The sequence below is a fragment of the Balearica regulorum genome, chromosome 5 (genome assembly GCF_011004875.1).
Source record: "Balearica regulorum gibbericeps isolate bBalReg1 chromosome 5, bBalReg1.pri, whole genome shotgun sequence".
NCBI classification, from domain to species: domain Eukaryota; kingdom Metazoa; phylum Chordata; class Aves; order Gruiformes; family Gruidae; genus Balearica; species Balearica regulorum.
Window position 1 is genome coordinate 7,486,446 of NC_046188.1, and position 21,615 is coordinate 7,508,060.

Below are 21,615 nucleotides of genomic sequence, written 5' to 3' on the forward strand. Positions count from 1 at the left end.
TGGACGAAAGGTTGAGCATGGCGAATAAAGCGCACTTTTTTTCCTTCCCCTCCCTCTATAGACATAGCAAGTAAACTTCTAGGGCAGTCGATGGATGAAAGTGGACTACCCCAACTCACAAGTTACGATTGCGAAGTAAATGCTCCCATACAAGGCAACAGAAACCTGCTACAGGGTGAAGAACTGCTCAGAGCTCTGGATCAAGTTAACTGAGCTTTCACAATACTTGTTCCTTTTTTGGACACTGGTGAATCATCACCTAAAGCAGTCTATTTATATTTTCTATATCTGATTTTAGAAGCCTGGCTACAGTACTGCACTAATTCAGTTAGTTCAGTTTTGATCCCCTTTCTACTTATTTTGACAGTCTTTTTAATATGTTCTTTATGTAACAATAATTCAAACTATAGTGCATTTTTATAATTCTTTGGTACATACACTTTTAAGTCCATTACATTTAAAACACACTTGCAATAGCAGCTTTGAAATATGCACCTGATTTTAAAAAAAAATATTTATTTTTTGGCTGGGGAGTTGGTCACCAAAACTTACCATTAGTAAAATGTCAACACAGGAAAAACTGGCAATACTTCCATCCTGCTTTTCCTAGGTAGTTGGAAGACTTGTGCTCTCTTACTCTTTATGTTCAAATAAGTTTTTTATTTTAATAGTTTTTATAAGAAACAACAATGCTTTGCAGCAGTGCATTGTAGCCACAATCGCACAATATATTTTCTTAAAAAATACCAGCAGTTCCTCATGCAATATATTCTGCATTTATAAAAACTAGTTTTTAAGAAGAATCTTCTTTTGTTTGCCTATGAAATCATGTTTAAACCTGGATTATGTCATTATTTTAGTCACGTTGTAATATAAATTGTTCTTAAATGCTGTCTTATGCTTTTGACTTAAATGAGTGTGGTTAGTCAAAGGAAAGGCTTTATCTGGAAAGGGCTAGCAGCATTTTATTTGGATATGTTCTCAATTTAGAGAGAGTTTGATGTTCTTAAAGTAGTCACTTTGCCAGCTTAAAAAAAAATAAATCCCTGCCTGTAGTTGTTGAAGTTAATGCTAATATTGTGTATGATCTTAAATCTAAATGTTCAGCTTACCCTGTGTGGTATAGGTGATATTTCAAGCAGATTGTAAAACATCTTGCATTGTTAGCAAAGTTTTATCTAGTACTTCATTGAGTTGCTCAATATTTTGATGTTTTGGTTTTATGCACCTTGTTGCTATTAACATCCATATGTTTTCATGTAGATTTCAATAACTTGAATATATTTAGAAGCCTTTTTATTTAGAAATATATAGTTGTCACAAACATCTTATTTTCCTATATGTACTGTACAAAACCTTCATTCACGCATTCTTTTGCTCTTTGTGGTTGGATCTAACACTAACTGTATTGTTTTCTTACATCAATAAACTATATGTGGACCAGGCCCCCTTGGGGAGTGTGTTATCTGAGACAAATGAGATAATTTATATTTTTGTTAGTGGTTATTGTTCATCCGTGTTCCCTTTTTAACTTAGAGTTAAAATCACTGCTTCCTTATTTTGATTGTAACATCTCCGCGATAATTATTTGAGCCTATTCAGTACTGAAGTCTCCTAGACAGTGTTGTACTACCGCTCGCCAAAGATGTTAAACTTTTAAATCTGTTATCACACCAGTTAGCAAACTTGAAAGTGAGGAGACAGCATATTTGTGTTACTTTAGGGTAGAAAGATTCTTCTTTATGAACAGCTGAAAGGCTTGTCTCTGGAAGCTTTATCAAGGTAACACTGGAAAGCAGGAAAAAGTAAAATTCACAGGAATGATCAATTAAAGATGGATTTTTATCACAAACTGCAGATTAAAAAATTAAGTTGGTACTTGATGATAAAGCTTGTTCTACATTCTTGTGCTGTTGACTCGGTAACTTTGACTAGGTGACTTTTTCTCATTTTGCTGTCATAAAACAATGCTACTGATACAACCTTGTAATGTGTAAATATGGTCAAGGTATTCTGTGCAGTCTTCACACTATTTAAAAATCTCAATGTAAGAAATCAAATGTGGAGTGTCACAAGAATTACTTTCATTTTATTTTGGAAACTTTGATTTCCTTGGACTCATCTGAGTCTTTTGAAATCAATATAATGGTACATAAGCGTAACCTGTTTTTTAAATTTACTGTTACTGTTTCACTGAAATGAGCACTTTTCAAACTGACATAACTGTATTAAACTAAATGGAGACTATTAGCTACCAACTAAAAAAAGAAAAGGCACTGGTAGCAGAAGGTGGTTGCATAAAGTTTGAGTGGAAGTTGCACAAAGAGAGAAGAAGATATGTAGGTGCATTAAGCTAGAGTTTAAGCTTCGTGCAGAAAACACTTTGAATATATACACCTGCTACTGAGTATTAAAGTTTTTTAATGCAGCCTTTAAGTGTACAAAGCTTATAAAGTTCTCTGGATAAAAGCAGTAGAGCTACTGCCATACCTGCAGTGTGAGGTCTCTTGGATGGCATTCTTTCCATGGCATCTCTCTCAGCAGTTACAAGGTTTAATAGTGAAGTTGCTAAAGGCTTAAGTAAAACACCAGCCATCAGGGACATCCCTGATGCTTGGCTCTGCATGGATTGACATCATGCTTCTGTCAGATAGTGAGGAGAGTCTTGCAGCCATGTGAAGAGTACAACTGGGTTCTGCTCTTACTGCCCCGGCAAGCTTTGGGCTGGCCTGGTGGGTTATCCCTTTTCATCTCCCAAGAGAAACTGCATACTATCTTTGCCTGCTGTTGTTCTGCTACTCTCTTGACCTTATTTTGGAGGAGCCTGACCTGTTTAGATCTGTCGGTTCCTCTTCAGTGTACTTTAAGAGAGCAGTAAATTCTCATAGAGAAAAATCCATGTTAAAAAGAGGAGGAAAACTTCAGTGACCCATGTAATTTATGGTTATGAGCCCACTGGAATCATCCCTGGTCTTAATGACAGCAGCCTTGGATTTAAATGAACCATGGTTCATTTAAATTTAAATCTCAAATTTTTTATTATAAGTAATAAGACATAGCATTTTTTTTACTGTCCTGGTAAAAGTGACTGAAACAAGCAATTAATGGAATGAACTGTAGTAGCTGTATTAGTTTACTGTAGGAAAAAAACTAACAAAAAACAACCCCACCAAACCTAGAGATAGTGAAGAACTCATGGAAAAATAACAGTAATTGCTCTGGCCTTGTAAGAGTTTTGCTAAATGCAGATGCAAGTTCGTAAAGTCTAGAAGTACAGTACACCTTTTAACTGCTCTTATGTTTGGTTTGGTTTTGGTTTTGTTTTTTGGTTTGTTTTTTTTTTTTTTTTTTTGCTTAGACTCTAGGAATACACAGCCTGATTCTAAACCTACTTTGGGAGGACAAGCTTCTAGAATATGTTACTTTTTAAATGTTTTCTTAGTGATTTTGAGTAATTTCTTTTTGTCTTGCTACCTTTTAAAATGTTGAGGCACTACCTTAGAGCATTTATTCTTCACCAGTAGTAAAGAAGAAAGTGTAGGTAGATACAGTGTTTTCTTTTGCAGATGAAACATACTAGATTATGTGGAAATGATAAACTGAGGAGAATAACATAGTTAGCTTCTGGAAGGTTATAAGCCATGCCTTCATGGCATAGCATAATGATATTTTTACATGTGGATTCTATTTGATGATTCTATCAACCACAGTGATGGTTTTGTTAAAAGGTAAAGGAATTTTTAAACTAGTATTTGTGACCTCATTTATTTCTTTACCTGAAAGTAGTTATAATTAACTACAGCTGTAGCTCCCAAGAAGTCACTTGTCTCCTGCCCAGTAACTTGATCTCAGGTGTAATATATGGAGTAAATTAAGGTAGCCTGGAGTCCAAAGCACACCTTTCTAACATACCTTCTTCCCATGTAGTCACATGGCTTGGACTATGTTGATCTTTGAAAGCCTTTAGGTGAAACAAACAATTTACTCTTCAGTTTTCTTCCTTGTGGGTCTATGTACACACATTAAACGCTCCCTAAGTAATTATTGAATTAAAGAATCACAGATTAAGACCAGAAAGAACAATTTAAACTGTGTGACAACTTAAAGATTTCAAAGCTTATTTTGGATTAATTAATCAGCTCAGCTTCCACTGAAATACAACTGTAGGATTAAAAAAAAAAAAAGATGATTACAGGTTAAACTACTGTATATTTAATAGTAATTTTTCATTATTTAAAAACTGTTTGTTTAAACAGCTAAACAATGGTAGCTAAAGGCAGAAGTGTGGGCTGTTTCACCAGTATCTGTTGGCAAGCTTTTTCCCCGTTACACTGCTGAACGAATGTTTCCGTTGATGGACAGTGGTGTGGGAGCTGGGAGTCCTGAGTACCTCACCACTGCCATCTGTTCCTGTCCTGCTGATTAGAACACACATCTCACTCAAATGTCCCCTCACTAACACACATGCTTCAAACTGTAATTGTCCAGCATGAAAATAAAGATTTCACAGGCCAGGAGTACTTTGTAGGAAGACCATTTTCATAGGAATTCACATGAGTTGGGGATCCAGCTTTCATGAAAATTACCATTAGCAACTAGGCACTTGACTCCCTGCAAAGCTCTGTGCTGGACAGCTGTGATTTTTGATCCAAATTCTAGAATTGTCATTTTCCTTCTGCTTCCCTGTTTACCTTGAGCAAGGCTTGCCAAGTTACCAAAAAGTTAAACAGTTTGCTACTGGATTTACACAGTATGGTAGATTTTGTGAATAATAGCAGTATTCTCTCATGAAGAAGTGGTATATTTTAATGGAATTCTTTTTTGGAACCAAGTACAACGTATTGCAATTGATATTTCTCTTGAAAAATTTTGACATACTTGTGACTGTATTTCTTTAATTGTGTAACAGTATAAAATTCAATAAAAGAGAAGGTTTGTTTCTAATTTGTGACCTCTGTGATCTTTCTGTTCTTCCATTACCACTGTTCTAAAAGATGGAGATGGCAAAACCACTTTTTAAAGTGAACTAAATAACTGCTATGCAGCATAACTAAAGCTCCTTGCGTGCTTGAGGTCTGAGTTACTACTGAAGTCAGAAACTTTGAGACTAAGTGTACACGTGGTCTGTTTTCCAAAGGCATTTCTAAATTCTGTCTTGCTCTTAGAGCTGAATCCTGCTCACCTTAGACACAATGGTTATCCCGCCTGAATTAAGTAAACTAGGTGCATGAGCAAAATAGGTTAAGCACACACTTTAACAAGTCAGGCATTAGGGACAGTGTGGGTTTTTCTGTGGGAACCTGGAGAGAGAACAGAGGAACAAATAGGGAGCCAGAGGGACAGAGAATGTTTATGGAACCTCTTGGAGTTATCACATCAAGAATGCACTTATAACAAAACAGAAACTAGTTTGAATCCAAGATCCTGTCTCCAGGTGATTTCAGTTGCTTTCAGTACATGCAGATAGCTTGACAAGAACTCATGACCCTTGCTGTCTTGTTAACTCAATACCACTTCCCATTGCACAGATTAAAAACCATTTGCAATGTTTTTGCTTGGTTGGGAAGTCTGAAAGCAGAAGGCATATGCAAGTGCTGTCACGGTAGAGTATAATCCCGTTATTTGGTATTAGCAATATGTTTGTACATACAGAAGTTTGAATATGTTATTTGATAAAATAATATCCATGATTTATTTTCATGAAAATCCATTAAAACATGATTTATTTTTATGTTTTCAATTTGAAAATGTGTTCTAATACAGTCATGCAAGGTGTTTTGTTTTTGGTTTTTTTTTTTTTTTAAAGGGAGTTTTCTTGTGCTATGTGCAACTGTAGAAGCCCCTCTTATTTATATTTATGCAGGCCAAATGAAGTTTTAGTTTGCAACTTAAAAGCTAGGAATTAATAGGGCAAACAGGACTTCATCCTTCTGTTTAGGAGTTAATAAGAATACAAAGAAGATACAGTAACAAGCACACTTCCTTACATCATCTATTTTTAATTTTTTTTTTTTAGTTTGAAAGGCAGTCTATTAAGAATTAAAAAGTACTAATGAAAAATCTCAAGGAACACTAGATGAAAACAGACGATTAGATCATTAATTAGCCCAAAAGTTGGCACTGTATTTCATTGTATACACCTCGGAAGAGGAATTCTATGAAGAGATACTGTTGCTTTTTTTTATTCCTCCGCATTTTCACTCTTTACACTGTAGCCAAACTTTCTGCAAGGAAGGACTTAGCACACGTTAACATCTGGGCACAACAGCCTCATCTTCATTACATCTTACATCATCTTACACAATGAAAGTGTCATGACATGCAACCCCATCTGCCTTAGAAAAAAAAAAAATTCCATCTAGCATTTTTTGAAATACCATCTCTGAGAAATCACAACACTCACTGCACACTTAAGATACAAAAATCAGAAAACACGCTCAAGCTTTATAAATTCAGCATCATTCAAAAGCCAATCTCCTCTGCTGCTTTTAAATTAAGGGATAACTCCTTAAATTAGGCAGGCTTGGCTTGACCTGTAAGCAACGACAAACTCGCTCCATGATGTGTCAATTATTAACTTGCTTGAGCTTTGAATCCTTAAGTCCATTGCGGGGGGAGTACATTATAACTGGTTTCCCCAACAGCGTTAGCATTCAAAATCAGTACAATCTGTTGAAGATGGGGTCACATACTGGATGGACGGGGTCACTGCCTTATGTCTCTAAACACGAGTCCAAATGATAGATGAAAATATCTTGTCTTTTCGGGGGGGGGAAGCGCCAACCCAAAACCCAGCAGGTGTACCTCTCTCCTTGCAGCTGCTAAAACCTGCCCAGTTCACGTGTAACAGCTCTGCTAATGCTTCTATTCCCATACTCATTGACAATCAGTGGTGCTTAAAGACAATAGCTGTTCAGCTGACGGCCGTTCATTTCCTACTCATCTATACAGGCAACTGGAAGCTGGATTCCAGCAACCTTTTGGGAAATATAATACATATAGAAAGATGCTTTTGTGCCTGAAGCATTGTGGAAGCTACTGTCATTGTAGAAGCTGATAGCCTGAAGCGCCTACCTTTAAAAGGGCGAGCTTTGGAACAATTAGTTGATGCTAATGGTGAGTAGGAGAACATCGCGGTACCACAGCCAGCCGAATTTAAAATTCATTTTGCAGTGCATGATTATTTGAAAAAGCGAAATGTGAATTTTTTAACCTGGTCATAGTGCGAAACTCCTCCAGGTTGAAATACCCTAAAGGCAGCACGCAACGCACCATCCCATACATATTCGGTACCTTTTCTACACGCCCTTTTTCACCCGTTAAGGTTCCCCCAGCGCAGGGGCAGTCTCCCACAAGCCGATTTCGCATCTCCCCTCTCCCCCACGGATGCAGAAGTATTCAGGCGCTCTCCAGAGCAGGTGCTGCTGCTGCCGGGCCCCGCTCCCACAAGACCGCAGGCTGCCCGCAGCCCGTCTCCGGCCAAGCCCCGGCTGCAGAAGCGATTCCGCCCGCGGGCGCCGATCACGGCAACGACTCCCAGAGCCCCGTCCCTAAACCCTGTTGGGAATTGCTGAAGGGCTGCGGGGCTTCCCGGGGAAGACAGCACCAAGACCGACTCCCCCAGAAAACACCTTGCGAACCGCCCCGAGCCGGTGCTCGCTGTTCTCCCGCCTCTCCCGGTACCGCAGGTCCGTACTCACTCGGGGCGCGGGGGGCTCTCCGACGCCAGCGCTCCTCTCCCCAGCCGTCTCGGTAGCTGCTCGCCCCTACGTGCGCGGGGGAGTGCGGGGCAGGACAGACCCCGCCGCCCGGCTCCGCGCCGCCGCCGAGGCCGCGCCCACTCACCCTACGTGCGGCTCGGCAGCCGCGGCCCCCTCCCCGCCCGCCCGGCTCGCCCCGGCCGCCTACGTGTGGCCGTGCATGCGGGGAGCGGGCGCTACGCCGCTCCTGAGCTCAAAGGCGGCGGCCGCCCGATGATCCCCTGCCCGCCGCGCTCGCTCAGGCGGAAACGGGGCTTTCCGGCGGGCTGGCCCTGCTCCCCGCCGCCGGCGAGCAGCGCTGGGAGGGAGGTGAAGCCGCCGAACCGGCCCTCGGCAGCGGGGAGCACCGCGCCGGAGCTGCGGGCAGCGCGGGAAGGCCGGCAGAAGCCCCTCGCGGGGCACATCTGGCCGGGAGCGTGGCGGCGCGTCACGTCCACACGGCCGCGAAGCGCGGGCGCAGCTGCGGCACTGCCGAGCCCCCTTTCCCTCAGAAGACCCCGCCGTTCCTGGGTCTGCCGGGCTGCAGGCCGGCGAGCTCGCTGGGGGCGGCTCCTGCGGCGACAGGGGCGGGTTACGCCGCAGTCCCACCGGCATCCCCAGGCTCCCCGGGACTGTCGCACGGCGGCGGCTACCTGGCCGAACCCGCGACCGCTCCTTCGCCCAAACCCCTGCCTCCCCATGGCTGCTCCCCCACTGCGCCCCGAGGCCGACCGAGGTGTGCGCTGGCCTCTGCGCCTGCGGACCAGGCTCGCCCCCCACAATGGAGGGCAGGAGGGGCAGACGGAGCCGGGTCCGGCCACCCCCGCGGGTGACAGCCGCTCGCCCTGACAGAAAAGCCCAGGTTGCACCGCCCGGCAACGGGGAGTGCGCATGCGTGGGGAAGCCGCGCAGGCGCCCCGAGGGTGTTGTGGGGAGGCTGCGCATGCGCACGGGGCAAGGAGCGGAGCGGCGGCGGGATGAGCTCGGTGCCGGGGCTGCAGGCGGACTGCGAGGAGCTGCTCGGCGCCTTCCAGGAGGCCGACACCGTCCGCTTCGAGCGCTTCGCCGAGCTGTGGCGGGAGCGCCGCTTCCACACCATCTTCTAGTGAGTGAGGAGTCCCGGCCGGCCCACCCGCCGCCGGGCCCGCGCTGCCTCCGGGCCGCCTCCTCAGCGGCCTGCTCGCTGCGAGCCGCCCTTACCGGCACCGGCTCGAAAGGCGCCGGGTCCAGCCGCCCTTTCGCGCCCCTTTGCCCGTGTCCCGCCTCAGGGAGCCCGTCTTCACCCTTCAAAGGTCCCCGCTGCCGAGTTTGCTCCGTGCTAGCACGGGGGAACCTTCACGGGGGTGTTGGTGAGCCGTGTGCCCCTCAGAGCTTTTGGGAGAGGTTTGCCTGGCTGGTGTGTAAGTAAATGGCAGTGAAGCACCGATCCCTGTGTAATGCTGGAAAACAGTTATTAGTTCAGTTTATTTTGTGTATTAGTAATGCATGTGATTTGAACACTGACACTTCAGGCAGCTTGATGTAATCCTCACGAGATTAAAAAATATAATGTAGGACATTGTGTTTTTCACTTTAGATCTAATTTAATACAGAGAATTTCATGCAGTACTGTGTGACAGCTTATGGTCTGGCTGTCTTTGAAGGCTTCCCAGAACTTGGGCCCTATGATAATATGTTTTAAAATACCTAAAGCTTGTTTCTATGTTCTGGATTTTCTAAAGCCTGCATTTTTATATTTACTTTCTTTAATGTGCTTCCTTTTTGTTTACTTTAGTGGTAGAATAAGAGCTTTGGAGAGGAATAAGCTCACTAAGAAGACTTTAGAGCTTGCACAGCAGTACTTCTTGCCTCCATACTCTTTCCAGATTCGAGTTGGTGCTCTGTACCTTTTGTATGGGCTCTATAGTACACAGCTTTGTCAGCCAAAACAAAAGGTAATTGTTCTTGAGGTTTTATTCTCAAGCGATATTAGATGTAAGATATATGGTATACTTCTGTCTACTTTGTCATTATAAATGGGTAGGGCATTTCCTCACAGTTTCTTAGAATAAAAATATTTAGAACCAGAGGGTTCCTTTGGAAAAAGTAGCCTAGGTTTGAGAAATTATGTGCCGGTGACTAAAATGCTGCTTATGCCTCCTAAATTGTAGCTGTGGTCTCAGAAATATTGTTTGCCAGATAGAAAGCTCTTCTCTCTTCAAAACTGAAGACTACCTTTAAATAGGAACAGAGAATATGCTGATCAGCTGTGGGGAGATATCCATTACAGCCCCAGTTATTCCTTAGAATTTCAACACAATGAAGATTGGCTGAATTATTTCCAGTTCATGTTAACCAGAAGTGGAAGTGGAATTTGTAAATTGAAAGGGTGAATGCCTGAATTACATGTCTCCTTGCTGCTTCTAGGACAGGATACCAGTGTATAAAGGAGTTGGAAACTCAGTGCAAGAAGTGGTTTACTTGAAAACTGTATGATGTATATTGTGTGCACATGCACAATTGAATCCAAATTCTTTAAATAAGAAACTGAAGTTTAAGTATTCTGCAGTGATACTATTGCATCTCATATCTTAACTTCAAGGAAGTCAATACCTTTTTGGAGATGGATTTAGGGAATTTTAAAACCACTGCTATACAGCAATTGTTAGAGAGTCCAGGAATTTTCAAAGAAGCTAACTTAGGTAGGGAGAAGAGGAAGTGGACAGAGTACATGGGAGAGGAAGGACAGCAAGAAGATACAGATACTTTTACGAGCGTTTCAGTGGCAGCAAATCATGGTACGAGTATTGAGTCTTAATCATCTAGTGAATGCGAGTCTCCTAGGTGTGTTGTTTCAGGCATCTCGGAATGTGAAGAGTTAATTTTTTCAACTGTCAAAGAGGGCTCATGTTCCATGTCGCTGTGAAAGAAAGTAACTGCAGTAAGAATATTTAACACAACAGTATAATAAGCCTATCTGCGTAAAATTTTCATAGTAGTAACAAATGTTATAGTAGGATCCTTTCTGTAGTTCTGTGATTGTGTGACGTGTTACACCCTAGACGTCCAAGTATTGTGAATAGTATAACATGGTCACAGTAGTCAGCTGAATCAATTTTTTATTTGTTGAAATATGCAGGTCGGTATGACCTGCATATATACATAATATACAACTGTTTTTTTGCAGATCAGAATTGCACTCAAGGATTGGCCTGAAATCCAGAAATTTCAACAGGATCTGATAGACTCCCAGCATTATGACGCAGCATACATCTTTAGGACGCTGCGACTTGCCAGAGCATTCCATTTCACAGCAATGCCAAAGCTAGTGAGTTGTTAAATTAATGACTTACCATTTTTAATAAAATATCTTCAGCTTTCAATGGCTAACAGTTCAACAGTTCATGGTTTTAGTTTAGCTTTGAGGCTGTGTTGAAATGTAGTATGTCTTGCCTTATGTAGCTAGGTATGTGACGTAAAGCTTAGAGGCTGTCTGAATGTAGGATGCTTCTCACCTGAAAATATTTTTTTCAGTATCTAATGTTCTTATTAGATTTGAGATGTCGTATCATTTGTGGAAATGAGTCTGCCTGCTGCATTAAATTCTTGACTGGGGACTAATTTTTGAAAAGTGCTGACTGAGCACTTGACAGTAAAGCTGTGTGCTATTGTTGGTGAGATGTTTCTATACCTTTCAGCATCTCTTGATTATTGGATGTGCAGTAAGAATTTTCAAGAGGAGGTGCCAATTTAAGTTTGCTTTTAGGTTACAAAACACTGTCTCTCGCTTTAGCTAAACTACAGAACTAAGAAGAGGATTCAGGAAAATGAATTTAAAGAAGAATTTAAGGACCCAAGTAACAGAGTAAACAGCCTCATCACTAATGATGTATTGGAGGTACAGTAACTTTTAAACTACAGATTAATCACTGGGGTTTGTTTTGTTTTTCTTCTTCTGTTGTCTGAGAGCTATAACTTCTCTACTTGCACGGTCTTGTCCTTTATAAATCTTCTTATGGAATGCAGACTAGGATAATAGCCTGTAGTTTTATCAGACACCCAGAAACGCAGCATTTATTTTGGAAGACTTGCGGTACCTTTTTCAATACTGAAATATGCTCTAATGTTTTGTGGTTTTGCCTCAGTAAGATGTAAAAGGGGGAGGGTATAAATGGTTAATTGTCTCTTGGGCAGAGAAAAATGGACAATGTTGGGTGGGGGGGAAGCATGTTTATTTTGATATGTCTGCAGGTTGCAGCTGGAGGCTTGATACTTGTGGTAACATTAATTTACTTATCTGCGCATTAGAGAGGCTTCTCTAACCTTTTCTTCTTTTAAAACTTGGTTCTGTTTGATATATAACACATTTTATAAAAAATGAAGTACTTCAAGCCAGGTATAGGTTCTTATATTGCTCATTATTTGACACTGTCCCGCACGACATCCTTGTTGTCTCTAAATTGGAGAGACATGGATTCGATGGATGGCCCACACGGTGGATAAGGAATTGTCTGGATGGTTGCACTCAAAGAGTTGTGGTCAACGGCTCAATGTCCAAGTGGCGAACGGTGACGAGTGGTGTTCCTCAGGGGTTGGTACTGGGACCGGCACTGTTCAACATCTTTGTTGGCGACATGGACAGTGGGATCGAGTGCACCTTCAGCAAGTTTGCTGACGACACCAAGCTGTGTGGTGTGGTCGACACGCTGGAGGGAAGGGAAGCCATCCAGAGGGACCTTGAGAAGCTTGAGAGGTGGGCCCGTGTGAACTGCATGAAGTTCAACAAGGCCAAGTGCAAGGTCCTGCACATGGGTCGGTGCAATCCGAAGCACGACTATAGGCTGGGCGAGGAATGGATTGAAAGCAGCCCTGAGGAGAAGGACTTGGGGGTATTGATCGACGAGAACAATGAGCTCAACATGAGCTGGCAGTGTGCGCTTGCAGCTCAGAAAGCCAACCGTGTCCTGGGCTGCATCAAGACCAGTGTGACCAGCAGGTTGAGGGAGGTGATCCTGCCCCTCTACTCCGCTCTTGTGAGACCCCACCTGGAGTAGTGCGTCCAGCTCTGGGGGCCCCAGTACAGGAGAGACATGGAGCTGTTGGAGAGAGTCCAGAGGAGGGCCACGAAGCTGATGAGAGGGCTGGAGCACCTCTCCTATGAGGACAGGCTGAGAGAGTTGGGGTTGTTCAGCCTGGAGAAGAGAAGGCTCCAGGGAGATCTAATTGTGGCTTACCAGTATCTGAAGGGGGCCTACAGGAAAGATGGGGAGGGACTGTTTATCAGGGAGTGTAGTGACAGGACAAGGGATAATGGGTTTAAGCTGAAGGAGGGTTGATTTAGATTCGATAGAAGGAAGACATTCTTTACTGGAAGTGTGGTGAGGCACTGGAACAGGTTGCCCAGAGGGGTTGTGGAGGCCCCATCCCTGGAAGTGTTTAAGACCAGGTTGGATGAGGCTTTGGGCAACGTGGTCTAGTGGAGGGTGTCCCTGCCCATGGCAGGGTGGTTGGAACTAGATGATCTTTGAGGTCCCTTCCAACCCAAGCCATTCTGTGATTATGACTCAGTAATAGATCTTTGTTTACAGGTTTTCCAGTTGCTGCTAGCAAATATGTATCATCGGTAAGGCTGACTATGGTGGTACAAAAATCAGTAATCTACGAAATGTCAGGGTGAGAAGACTTGCTTCCTCAAAAGGAGGAAGTAAAATGCTTCCTCCAAAGAGATTAAAATGGACCGCGATATCAGAATGAGACCTCTGTGAACACTGATCCTGAGTACCACTGAGACTTCCGTCTTAGTTTAAATAGTGCAAGATACTCTTTCTCTTTTGCTTATTTGTTGGACTGATAGGACAGTGCTAGGAAACAGTATTGCTATGCTCCCTTAAACTGAACTGGTTTAAACAGACTCTGTTTCTAACACTCCTGCTAATTCAGTGGTCTCCTTAGAATGGTTTGTATAACCCTGGTTTTGTTCATTGAGGACTGATATTGCTTTACTCTGGAATTATTTTTTTTTCTTTCTCTGAAAAGAGCCTCTTTTTTATTTTAGGAACTGATGAATATTCATGACCACTATCAGAAAATGAAGTGTGTCATTTCAGCTGACAAATCCCAGCCAGACAAGGCCCTGAGCTTGATAAAAGATGAATTTGTAGTTACTCTTAAAGACATAACCTTGGAGCATCAGGAATGGCAGCAGAACAGAATGGTAGGTAATATCAACCATTATGCTGTGGCAACTTAACAGATTATGTGAACATGTAAGAACTGTCTGTCTTAGTGTAATTACCTCTGAGCATACTTTGTAAATCTCAGACTTAAGTAAAAGGAACTGTAACACTGAAGACATGTAATGAGTAAAAGCTTAGGCAAAGTTATGGTACGGGGAGAAGGACATTGACTTGTATCTGGTACTGCCTCTGTGATAACATAAATGATTGCTGAGAGGTAAGCCCTGGAAGATGTGATTTATGGGCAGTATTAGAATGACCATAGCAAATACCTCTCTAACACTTATTCTTGGATCAAAGAAAGGCTGTAGTGTAAGATCGATGAAGAAAATGGGCATATGTGTAAATATTTGTTTTGTTTTTCACAATTCTTGGATTTTAGCTGCCTTGTGTATGACAGACATTGAAATTAATTTTTTTTCCCAGAAATTATTCCTAAATGCTAAAGAAACTGATGAAATATCAAACAAAAAGGAAGAAGGAACTTTGCTAGAGTTGGAGGTAAGAAAAATGAACTAGTTTGCTACATTGCGCAGGCCAAATCTGTTAGGTTTTTTTACTTTAGATCACAGGCTAAGCAGTGTATGTCAGGGCTTGATAGTGTCAAAGTAAGTTCCAGGAATAGCTAGTGGGGCTGGTTGGTTTTTGTTTGTTTGTTTTTGTTAAGCTGTGAGCATTCACTGCTGTGACAATTCTTGGATGCTCTTAATAAAAAGTCCCTTTCAAGCAAGGAGGGGAAAGAGCTGTATTTTCTTGGCCAGACTCCCTTTATGATTCCTCCTGGAATTTCAACTAAATGCAATATCCGTTTTTTATGGTACGAAATTATCTCATGTTGTACTTACCTGCTTATTTCAACTTTGAATTTGAGTAAGGTGTGAAATTTCTAATTTGATTTTTTTTCTTCCTGGGCTTTGTAACAGTGAAGGCAACCAAAATTACGGTCTGCCTTTTTAATGAAATTTGAACTTTTTTTTCTGTAAGTAACAGTTCAGCAGCATTCTAATTATGTAAAACTAATTCCAATTACAGAATTACAGCTGTAGTGAGATATCACTCCAGTGATTGTCTGATGTGATATTTCATTTCAATACTGCTGTAATAGAATATGAAAACTTTTCTGACTGATCTCTTTGTTTCTTTGCAGGGTTCTGAAAGAGCAAATGCATTGGCTCGAATCAAGTACAGGTCTTACTCTGCAGTTGTTGAAGTAGGTATAAAATTTGAGGATAGGGAGGTATTTATTCTTAAAGAACAGTTTTAAGTGCCAGTTTAATGTAAGTGCTAGGTCAGAAAGGAATGAGTTAAAATTGCACTCTGTAATTCAAACTTTGAATGTTCTAGTTTTCCTAACATGTTGGGGAAACCTGAAGCTTTTATTGTTCCTGTTAGATTTACGGAGACAGTGCAGATATGGTCTACGCTTGGGGGATTTTAATTTACAAGGTATCTTAATTTCTGAGCTTTGTTTAAGTAGATGGAATTTTAAGGAGATGGAATAAAAATACTTGCAAGTTTAATTGCTCAAATTCCTTGAAGCTTAGGTGTTGGAAACTCCGAAGATGATTGTGAAATGGAACTTGAGGGTTTAAAGTCAGTTGGAAGTTCTTGGAAACATTGTTTCAATAACTGCTACTTTAAAAATATTGTTGATTTGTCTTTTTTATAGAAGGCCTATGAGAGACATTACAACTTTCTTTGTTTATTGAAAAATGCATTATTAAATTAAACAAAGCTCTGGAATGTACAACAGTCCAGACCTGTGAATATGCATTGATACTGTTTTCTAGGCAACTAAGCAAAATATGACAGTAAGGAGGATTTATGGTGCTGTGGTTATTGAAGTGTTCCTTTTGCTTGCTCACAGCATTGTGCAGCATGATGTAGGCTGATACCAACAGAGAATGGTTTGAAAATAAATGAATGTTTCATTACCTGAATTTTAACTGATACACTCATTAAATCATAGAAGAGTGTTGGCCTGTTAAAACTGAAGATCAGTAACTAGTGGGAATCCTTACTCTCTCTCTCCCTTCCCTTCCATCCCTTTTCCACCCTGACATGAAAGTAGATGCTGACTTGTAAAGTATTGAGTGACATACAGTAATACCTCGCTGTAGAAGTTTAGCTTTTTTGTATCATTCATATGTATACTTGGGTTCTAGGCTTCCAAATCCAGAAGACATCGTCAAGTAAGATTAGAATCTTCTGAATCAGGATCAAATTATGGGAAATCTCCGAGTCGAAGTAAAAAAAACAGTAGGAGACCACAGCCAGCAAGGATAAGAGATTCTTTGGAAATCAAAGGTATGTCTCCATTGCATTTGTGATCCTGGAGAGACTGCAAAAGTTTATCCATTGCTTTGCTAGCTGAGGCAGCTGGGTTAAATTTTACTGTTGATCAATGGACATAGAGGATTAAAGAAATGTTTTGTGATACCCCCATTGTAATTGAACCTTTCTGTCTGTTTTCTGCAGTCTGGTCAGGTAGAAAGACAACTTGAGCGCACGCAGTTTATAGTTAATCTGAAGGTCTCATACATAGTCCTGCTAATTTTTCTCTCGAAAGGCATGACCTTGGAAAAAAAAGCATGTCCTGTGTGGCAGTGTCTTAATTTTTCCTGTTGCTATATAACAAACATACTGGAGATTAAAATATTTGTCTAACTTTCTTTTTCTGACAGATAGCTTCTCCTTTTGAAGCTATCTTTTTTGACAAAAATCAGCCTGTCTGATAATTTTGATAGTTCATACTATCTTCATGAAATCCAAAGAAAACCTTGCCTGTTTCTAATCTGTCCCTGAGCTCTTGAAGGAATATCCTCTTAATATTTCTGAGGAGAAAATGATATTGACGTCTTAATGGCAGTGATTGCTTTGTAAGTACCTACACTATCACATCAGTCATTCTCCTTCCGTTTGATACTTGTTATTTATTTTGTTCTTTTGTTACCGAAAGTTTTAGTACTTCCATATGAATACAAATCTTCTGTCAACAACTGATGTAATTTCAAAACTCTTTTCAAATTGTTTTCTTAATCTCAGTATTGGAATTATTACATTATAACAGTTATAGATTTGTTTAGTTTATAGCTAGACTTAACTTTTTTTCTTCTTGATAGGAGGCTTTTTTTATACACCTGTGACTTTTTTGTGGTTTTGTAATTCTATTTTATTTCTCCTGAGCATTATAATTTTAGCTAGGAATCAAAACAATTTTAAGGAACAAACTTTTTTAAAACAGATACAGACTACTTATGTCCAGTCTTTGGGACCTTTTTTCGTACTTTGAAAACACCCTGGAAATAAATACTTTTGACTGCTTGTACTTGATGTAGTTCTAGTTTATCTACACTGGTATAAGAAGCATTGCCATGTCCCTGTATGTGCTCAGTGAAGGCTCTTGCTTAATGTAGTCAGAAAAAGACTTCCAAATTTTTGACGAGAAATACTATGGAATATTAAATGCAGATGCCTGTAATCTCCCCTTGAATGCTGTGGAGAGGACAGAATTTTGTGGGTGACAAGAATGGCTTCCTAGAGAGTGAAAATCTCTGTAGAGAGAATAAGTACAAACAGAATGTAACGGAGTAAGCAAGGATATAGTGAATGTTTTTAAAAATAAGAAAATTGGACTGGGAACTCCTTTCTGCCTCAGATCAGAAGTTTTTTCAAAAAAATTGACTTACATGATCCAAAGCTGCGGAGTGAATATCTTTTTAATTTCTTTTATTTGTGAAGTTTGCTGGAAGTATGATGCTGAGACCAACAACTTCAAGGATTAGCCATTTATATGGATTTTTGTTGTATGGTGTCATCATTTATGTTAATATATTCTAAAAGAGATCAAGTTTCAGAACATGAGGACTGACTCATTTCGACGTGAGATAAGTATAAGACCTGGTGTGAGGGTACCTGGCTAGATCAAAAGAGGAGGTGAGGAAGGAGAGGGAGATCAGCTGTCTATTTCAGGTCTCTGTTGGAGATCCTCTCCGGTGGTGCTGATCTTTGGTATGTCTGAACTGACCAGTGATTGATTTAGTTTGTTATTTTACTATCATAGCATTTATGTTATCTGTGTGCAGATAACATATCTCTGTAAAGTGCAGCTTTACTTTCTAGGTATTTGCACATCCCTGTTTATGCAATTTTTTCTTTTTTTTTTTTTTTTTTTTGTCTTCCAAGACTTTCTTTAGATCTCTTTATCTTCTAGTTCTGAAAACATGGGAAATTACTTTTCTTAAGGAAATTGTCTTTCTGATATCCAACTTTTAAACTGATAAAAGTTGCTGTGTCCTTTAAGTTTTTCATTTACTTATTATTTATTAAAGATTAAATGAAAATGAACAGCAAAACCGTTTTGAATTAACTTTATTTTGAGGAAATGGCTTTCATTTCAAAGTTCCAAACTCTGTTTTCTGACTTGCTTAGCTTCTGCTAGTAAAAAAGTTACTGAGAAAATTCATCCCTCTTCAGAGGTGAGCATTAGGCAATGTTGCCTTTTCATCTACTGTTTTAAAGTGAAGCAGTGTTGAAGAGGAATAAGGGCATTTTGAATTATCTCTGGACTGACTTGGTGATTAATATGTTTTAAACTTGTAGTGGTAATTACTTGTTATTGAAGGTTTCTTTAGGGATTCATATGAAAGTAGGTACTGTGAAACGTAGGTGTTTCTCTACAGCCTTTGACTGGAAAGTCAAGAGAACAGCAAGTCAACAATCATTTAACTGCTGGACCTGAGATGTAGAAGTAAAAAAAAAAAAGCTGATGGTTTTTTCCTAAAACTTGAACTGCAGGTGAAATGCAAGTGGCAAAAGAAACTGTTACTCGGCATATTGGGATGCCTATAATCACAGAAGAAGAGAACTCGGATGAAGAAGGTACAATGATTGAAATTCTGACAAACCGGTGACTTGTTTTTTAATAGCTCTCTACTATGCTGTATTTTTCTGAAGCTGTTATTTTGGACTGTGTGTTGCTGCCTCGCAAAAGCTAGATTATTTTTTAGCCTGTAAGTTGCATGAAATTTGAAGCTTTGATTTGCGACTTTGTTATGAGCACTCACATAGTGGCAAAATCCTGAGTCATGTTTTTTCTACATAGATTTCATTATAGTGTGTTCAGAGTTAAAACTGGTCCAGTTAAAAGGAGACTTACTCTTCTATAATACAAATCTGACTTGAAGAGTTCCAATGTGTAGGGAAAAGTGATTTTTCTTTCGGTCATTCTCCCACTTACAGAAGATACCTCTTCTAGTATCTCTGGGATCTCATGTGACCTGCGCTTGAGGTCAGAATTGCCCTTGCTGACTTCACATATGTGGAAGAGAGGGACCTTAGAAATTTCCCCTTTAGCCTTTGTTTCAGCTAGGCAACAGTCAAGGATTAAGTTCCAGCATACGTGTACAGTAACAGCATCCTCTGCTATATTAGAAGTTGTCTGACATAGTTGGGGTAGATTTCTGGGAACCCCGGCAGAAGAGTGGCTGACTTTGTTATCATTCACATTACTGGAAATAATGTAATTTTTATTTGGAAGCAATGGTAAAGCAGGTTTCTCAAAGCTGATGTTGAAGTTGCTTGACAGAAGCATCAAATGCATGTAGTATGAATTGAGATGTTAGATGATCTCGACCTGCTCAGCAACTCAGAAGCTTCAGGGTCCCTCCTCGGTATTGCTCGAGGAGAATGTAAGCCGTGGAACAGACACTGTACAAAGAAAATTGCATCCTCTTTATCTTGAGGTACCTTATTTAGCTGTGCTCTGGGAAGAGCCCAGGGCTTTGGTGCCGTGTCTCAAACATGGGTGGTGTTCTTGGGAGACGAACTGGCCAGCTAAAGGCATGATTTCCACTGGCAGTTCTAGCTAGTCTAAGACTGATGGGTCTTGCTTACGTAGTGGAAGGCTGACTTGATAGACCAGAGGTACTGGTTCTTCACCTGAAAGAGCAGGATTTAATTTGATTGCTTAAAGGGGAAGCAAAGGGTTAAGTACAGCTTTTGGAAAGCTTTAATAACATAAATGAGTGTGAGGAGTATATCTTTGGAGTTAATTTACTATCCAAAATTGTATGTAATGGAAGGATATTTCATACAAGGGAGCATAATAACTACCAAAATACATTTGTAGTGAGGTAGCACATTTATATTTTCTCTTTTTATAAGCAAAGGAGCATCTTGTAGTGCTGAAATGAGATTACATTCTCTGATCACCTTAGTTGTAGACAATGTGAATTCATTCAATTTTAAATGGTCAGATTGAAGGTACAATGATGCATTTAATATTGTATTTTATTTACTTACTTTTTCCTTCAAGTTGTTGTGGACAAAAAGTTTCTTTCTAAATCAGGAACATTTCTCAGAATTTGCCAGCAAATGCTGAAGCATTAAAATGCTTATAAGCAATCTCTGCAGGTATTTTGGGCTTAATTTTGTGAGTATTCTGTTTGTCAAATTGAAGGTCAAATGAAATCTTAAAGGTTTTCATGAGGAGCCTAAAGCTCTCAAGATTGAATAAGTTTTGAAGTACAGTATTTTGTTCATCAATGGAACTTTAATTGATATTTTGAATGATAATGTGCTGTAGAATCTAGAAGGATTTTTTTCATATTTAAAACCATGGGGAGAAGGATTGGGAGGGGATCTCAAGAGCTCATCTTATTCATTTCCTTTGCTGGGCAGAATTAATTCTACTTTAATCATTCCCATGAGGGAAGATAGATTGAAAAGCTTGTCAGAAAAATCTCTTTATTTCCTTTCAGAAGTATCTCTACCCAAGAGGAAAAGAAGATAGAGGATCCAGTTGGAGAAGCGCTAATGTTAATTTTAATGACAAAATGTAAATGTCGGAGGTAACACAAAGTGCTTGTTTTGGATACCTTTGAATGTTGGAGTGTCTGGGACCAGAACTACAGGTGATGCTGGAATAGTGGTTGTGACTGGTATACCTTAGCTGTCTCAGGGTACAGCATCTGGTGCCTTTAATTCACCTGGTGAATGCTTCTTGTGGGAGACAAAGTTGTTGTGCCCTGAGATGGAAAGAGAAGGTGGTTCCTTGTTGTATTTAGCTTGTACGATGTGAGTTATCACTTGGAACTTAATGTTGATCTGCAATGATGGTTTTAGCTGAGACTGTTAAAAGAACAGCTCACAAAATATTTGCCCATATGAGACATGTTTGCATTCTTTTATCTGAACAGAAAACTAAGGTTACTGACTGTTGAAAATTAGTACAATAAATTATTTTTCACAGCTTGCTTGCTCCATTTTATAGTGTGTACCTTCAGTAATGTTTATTGTGGTTTGATCCCACAGATGTGGAAGATGAACTTGGTGATAAGCCTTTTATTGTAGTTTGTCTCCAGCAGATCTGGAATCAATGTATATTCAAATAAAGAAATGTAAAGTATGTTTATTAATTCTGCAGATGACCCTAAGCTGTACAAGTGCAGGACTGGAATTCCAAGTTATCTTTATAAATTGGAGAGGAGTGGAAGAAGTGGGTATGGAAATAAGCATGAAGCTCAGGACTGAAAACAGGTACAGGATGGGGAAATGATTGCTAGGCAACAGGACTGCAGAAAAAGCAGACAGACTGAGAATCATAAGCTGGAGTATTTTCTATAAACAGTAACAAGCACTAGAATTTGTGTCATTCGGCC

General features: G+C 40.4%; 2 protein-coding genes across 7 annotated transcripts in view; both read left to right on the forward strand.

The window, feature by feature from the left end:
• Positions 1–4,246, forward strand: part of HIF1A (hypoxia inducible factor 1 subunit alpha) — a 33,857-nt gene extending 29,611 nt beyond the window's left edge. For all 5 annotated transcript variants that reach the window (XM_075753344.1, XM_075753347.1, XM_075753346.1 and 2 more), the window contains exon 15: positions 62–4,246. In XM_075753344.1, coding sequence (XP_075609459.1) covers positions 62–213 — 152 coding nt within the window. In that variant the 3' untranslated portion in view covers positions 214–4,246. The remainder of the gene's footprint in view (positions 1–61) is intronic.
• Positions 4,247–8,505: 4,259 nt separating this feature from the next.
• Positions 8,506–21,212, forward strand: SNAPC1 (small nuclear RNA activating complex polypeptide 1). 2 transcript variants are annotated; one of them, XM_075753350.1, is made up of 10 exons: positions 8,671–8,844; positions 9,514–9,673; positions 10,906–11,046; positions 11,512–11,616; positions 13,774–13,932; positions 14,381–14,455; positions 15,102–15,164; positions 16,120–16,261; positions 18,752–18,835; positions 20,716–21,212. In XM_075753350.1, exons 1-10 carry the CDS (start codon positions 8,717–8,719, stop codon positions 20,745–20,747), a joined length of 1,089 nt encoding a protein of 362 aa, XP_075609465.1. In that variant the 5' UTR covers positions 8,671–8,716; the 3' UTR covers positions 20,748–21,212. The 2 variants fall into 2 exon arrangements, with proteins under 2 accessions (XP_075609464.1, XP_075609465.1); XM_075753349.1 differs by lacking the exon at positions 9,514–9,673 and having other exon boundaries at positions 8,506–8,844; positions 20,719–21,212.
• Positions 21,213–21,615: the final 403 nt, after the last annotated feature.

Bases quoted from the DNA above. Each gene is read 5' to 3' on its own strand.
- SNAPC1 (XM_075753349.1), top strand. From the start codon at position 8,521: ATGGAGGGCAGGAGGGGCAGACGGAGCCGGGTCCGGCCACCCCCGCGG. The intron at 13,933-14,380 runs GTAGGTAATATC...TTTTTTTCCCAG, and splicing joins AATGGCAGCAGAACAGAATG to AAATTATTCCTAAATGCTAA. The intron at 18,836-20,718 runs GTACAATGATTG...TCCTTTCAGAAG, and splicing joins AGAGAACTCGGATGAAGAAG to TATCTCTACCCAAGAGGAAA.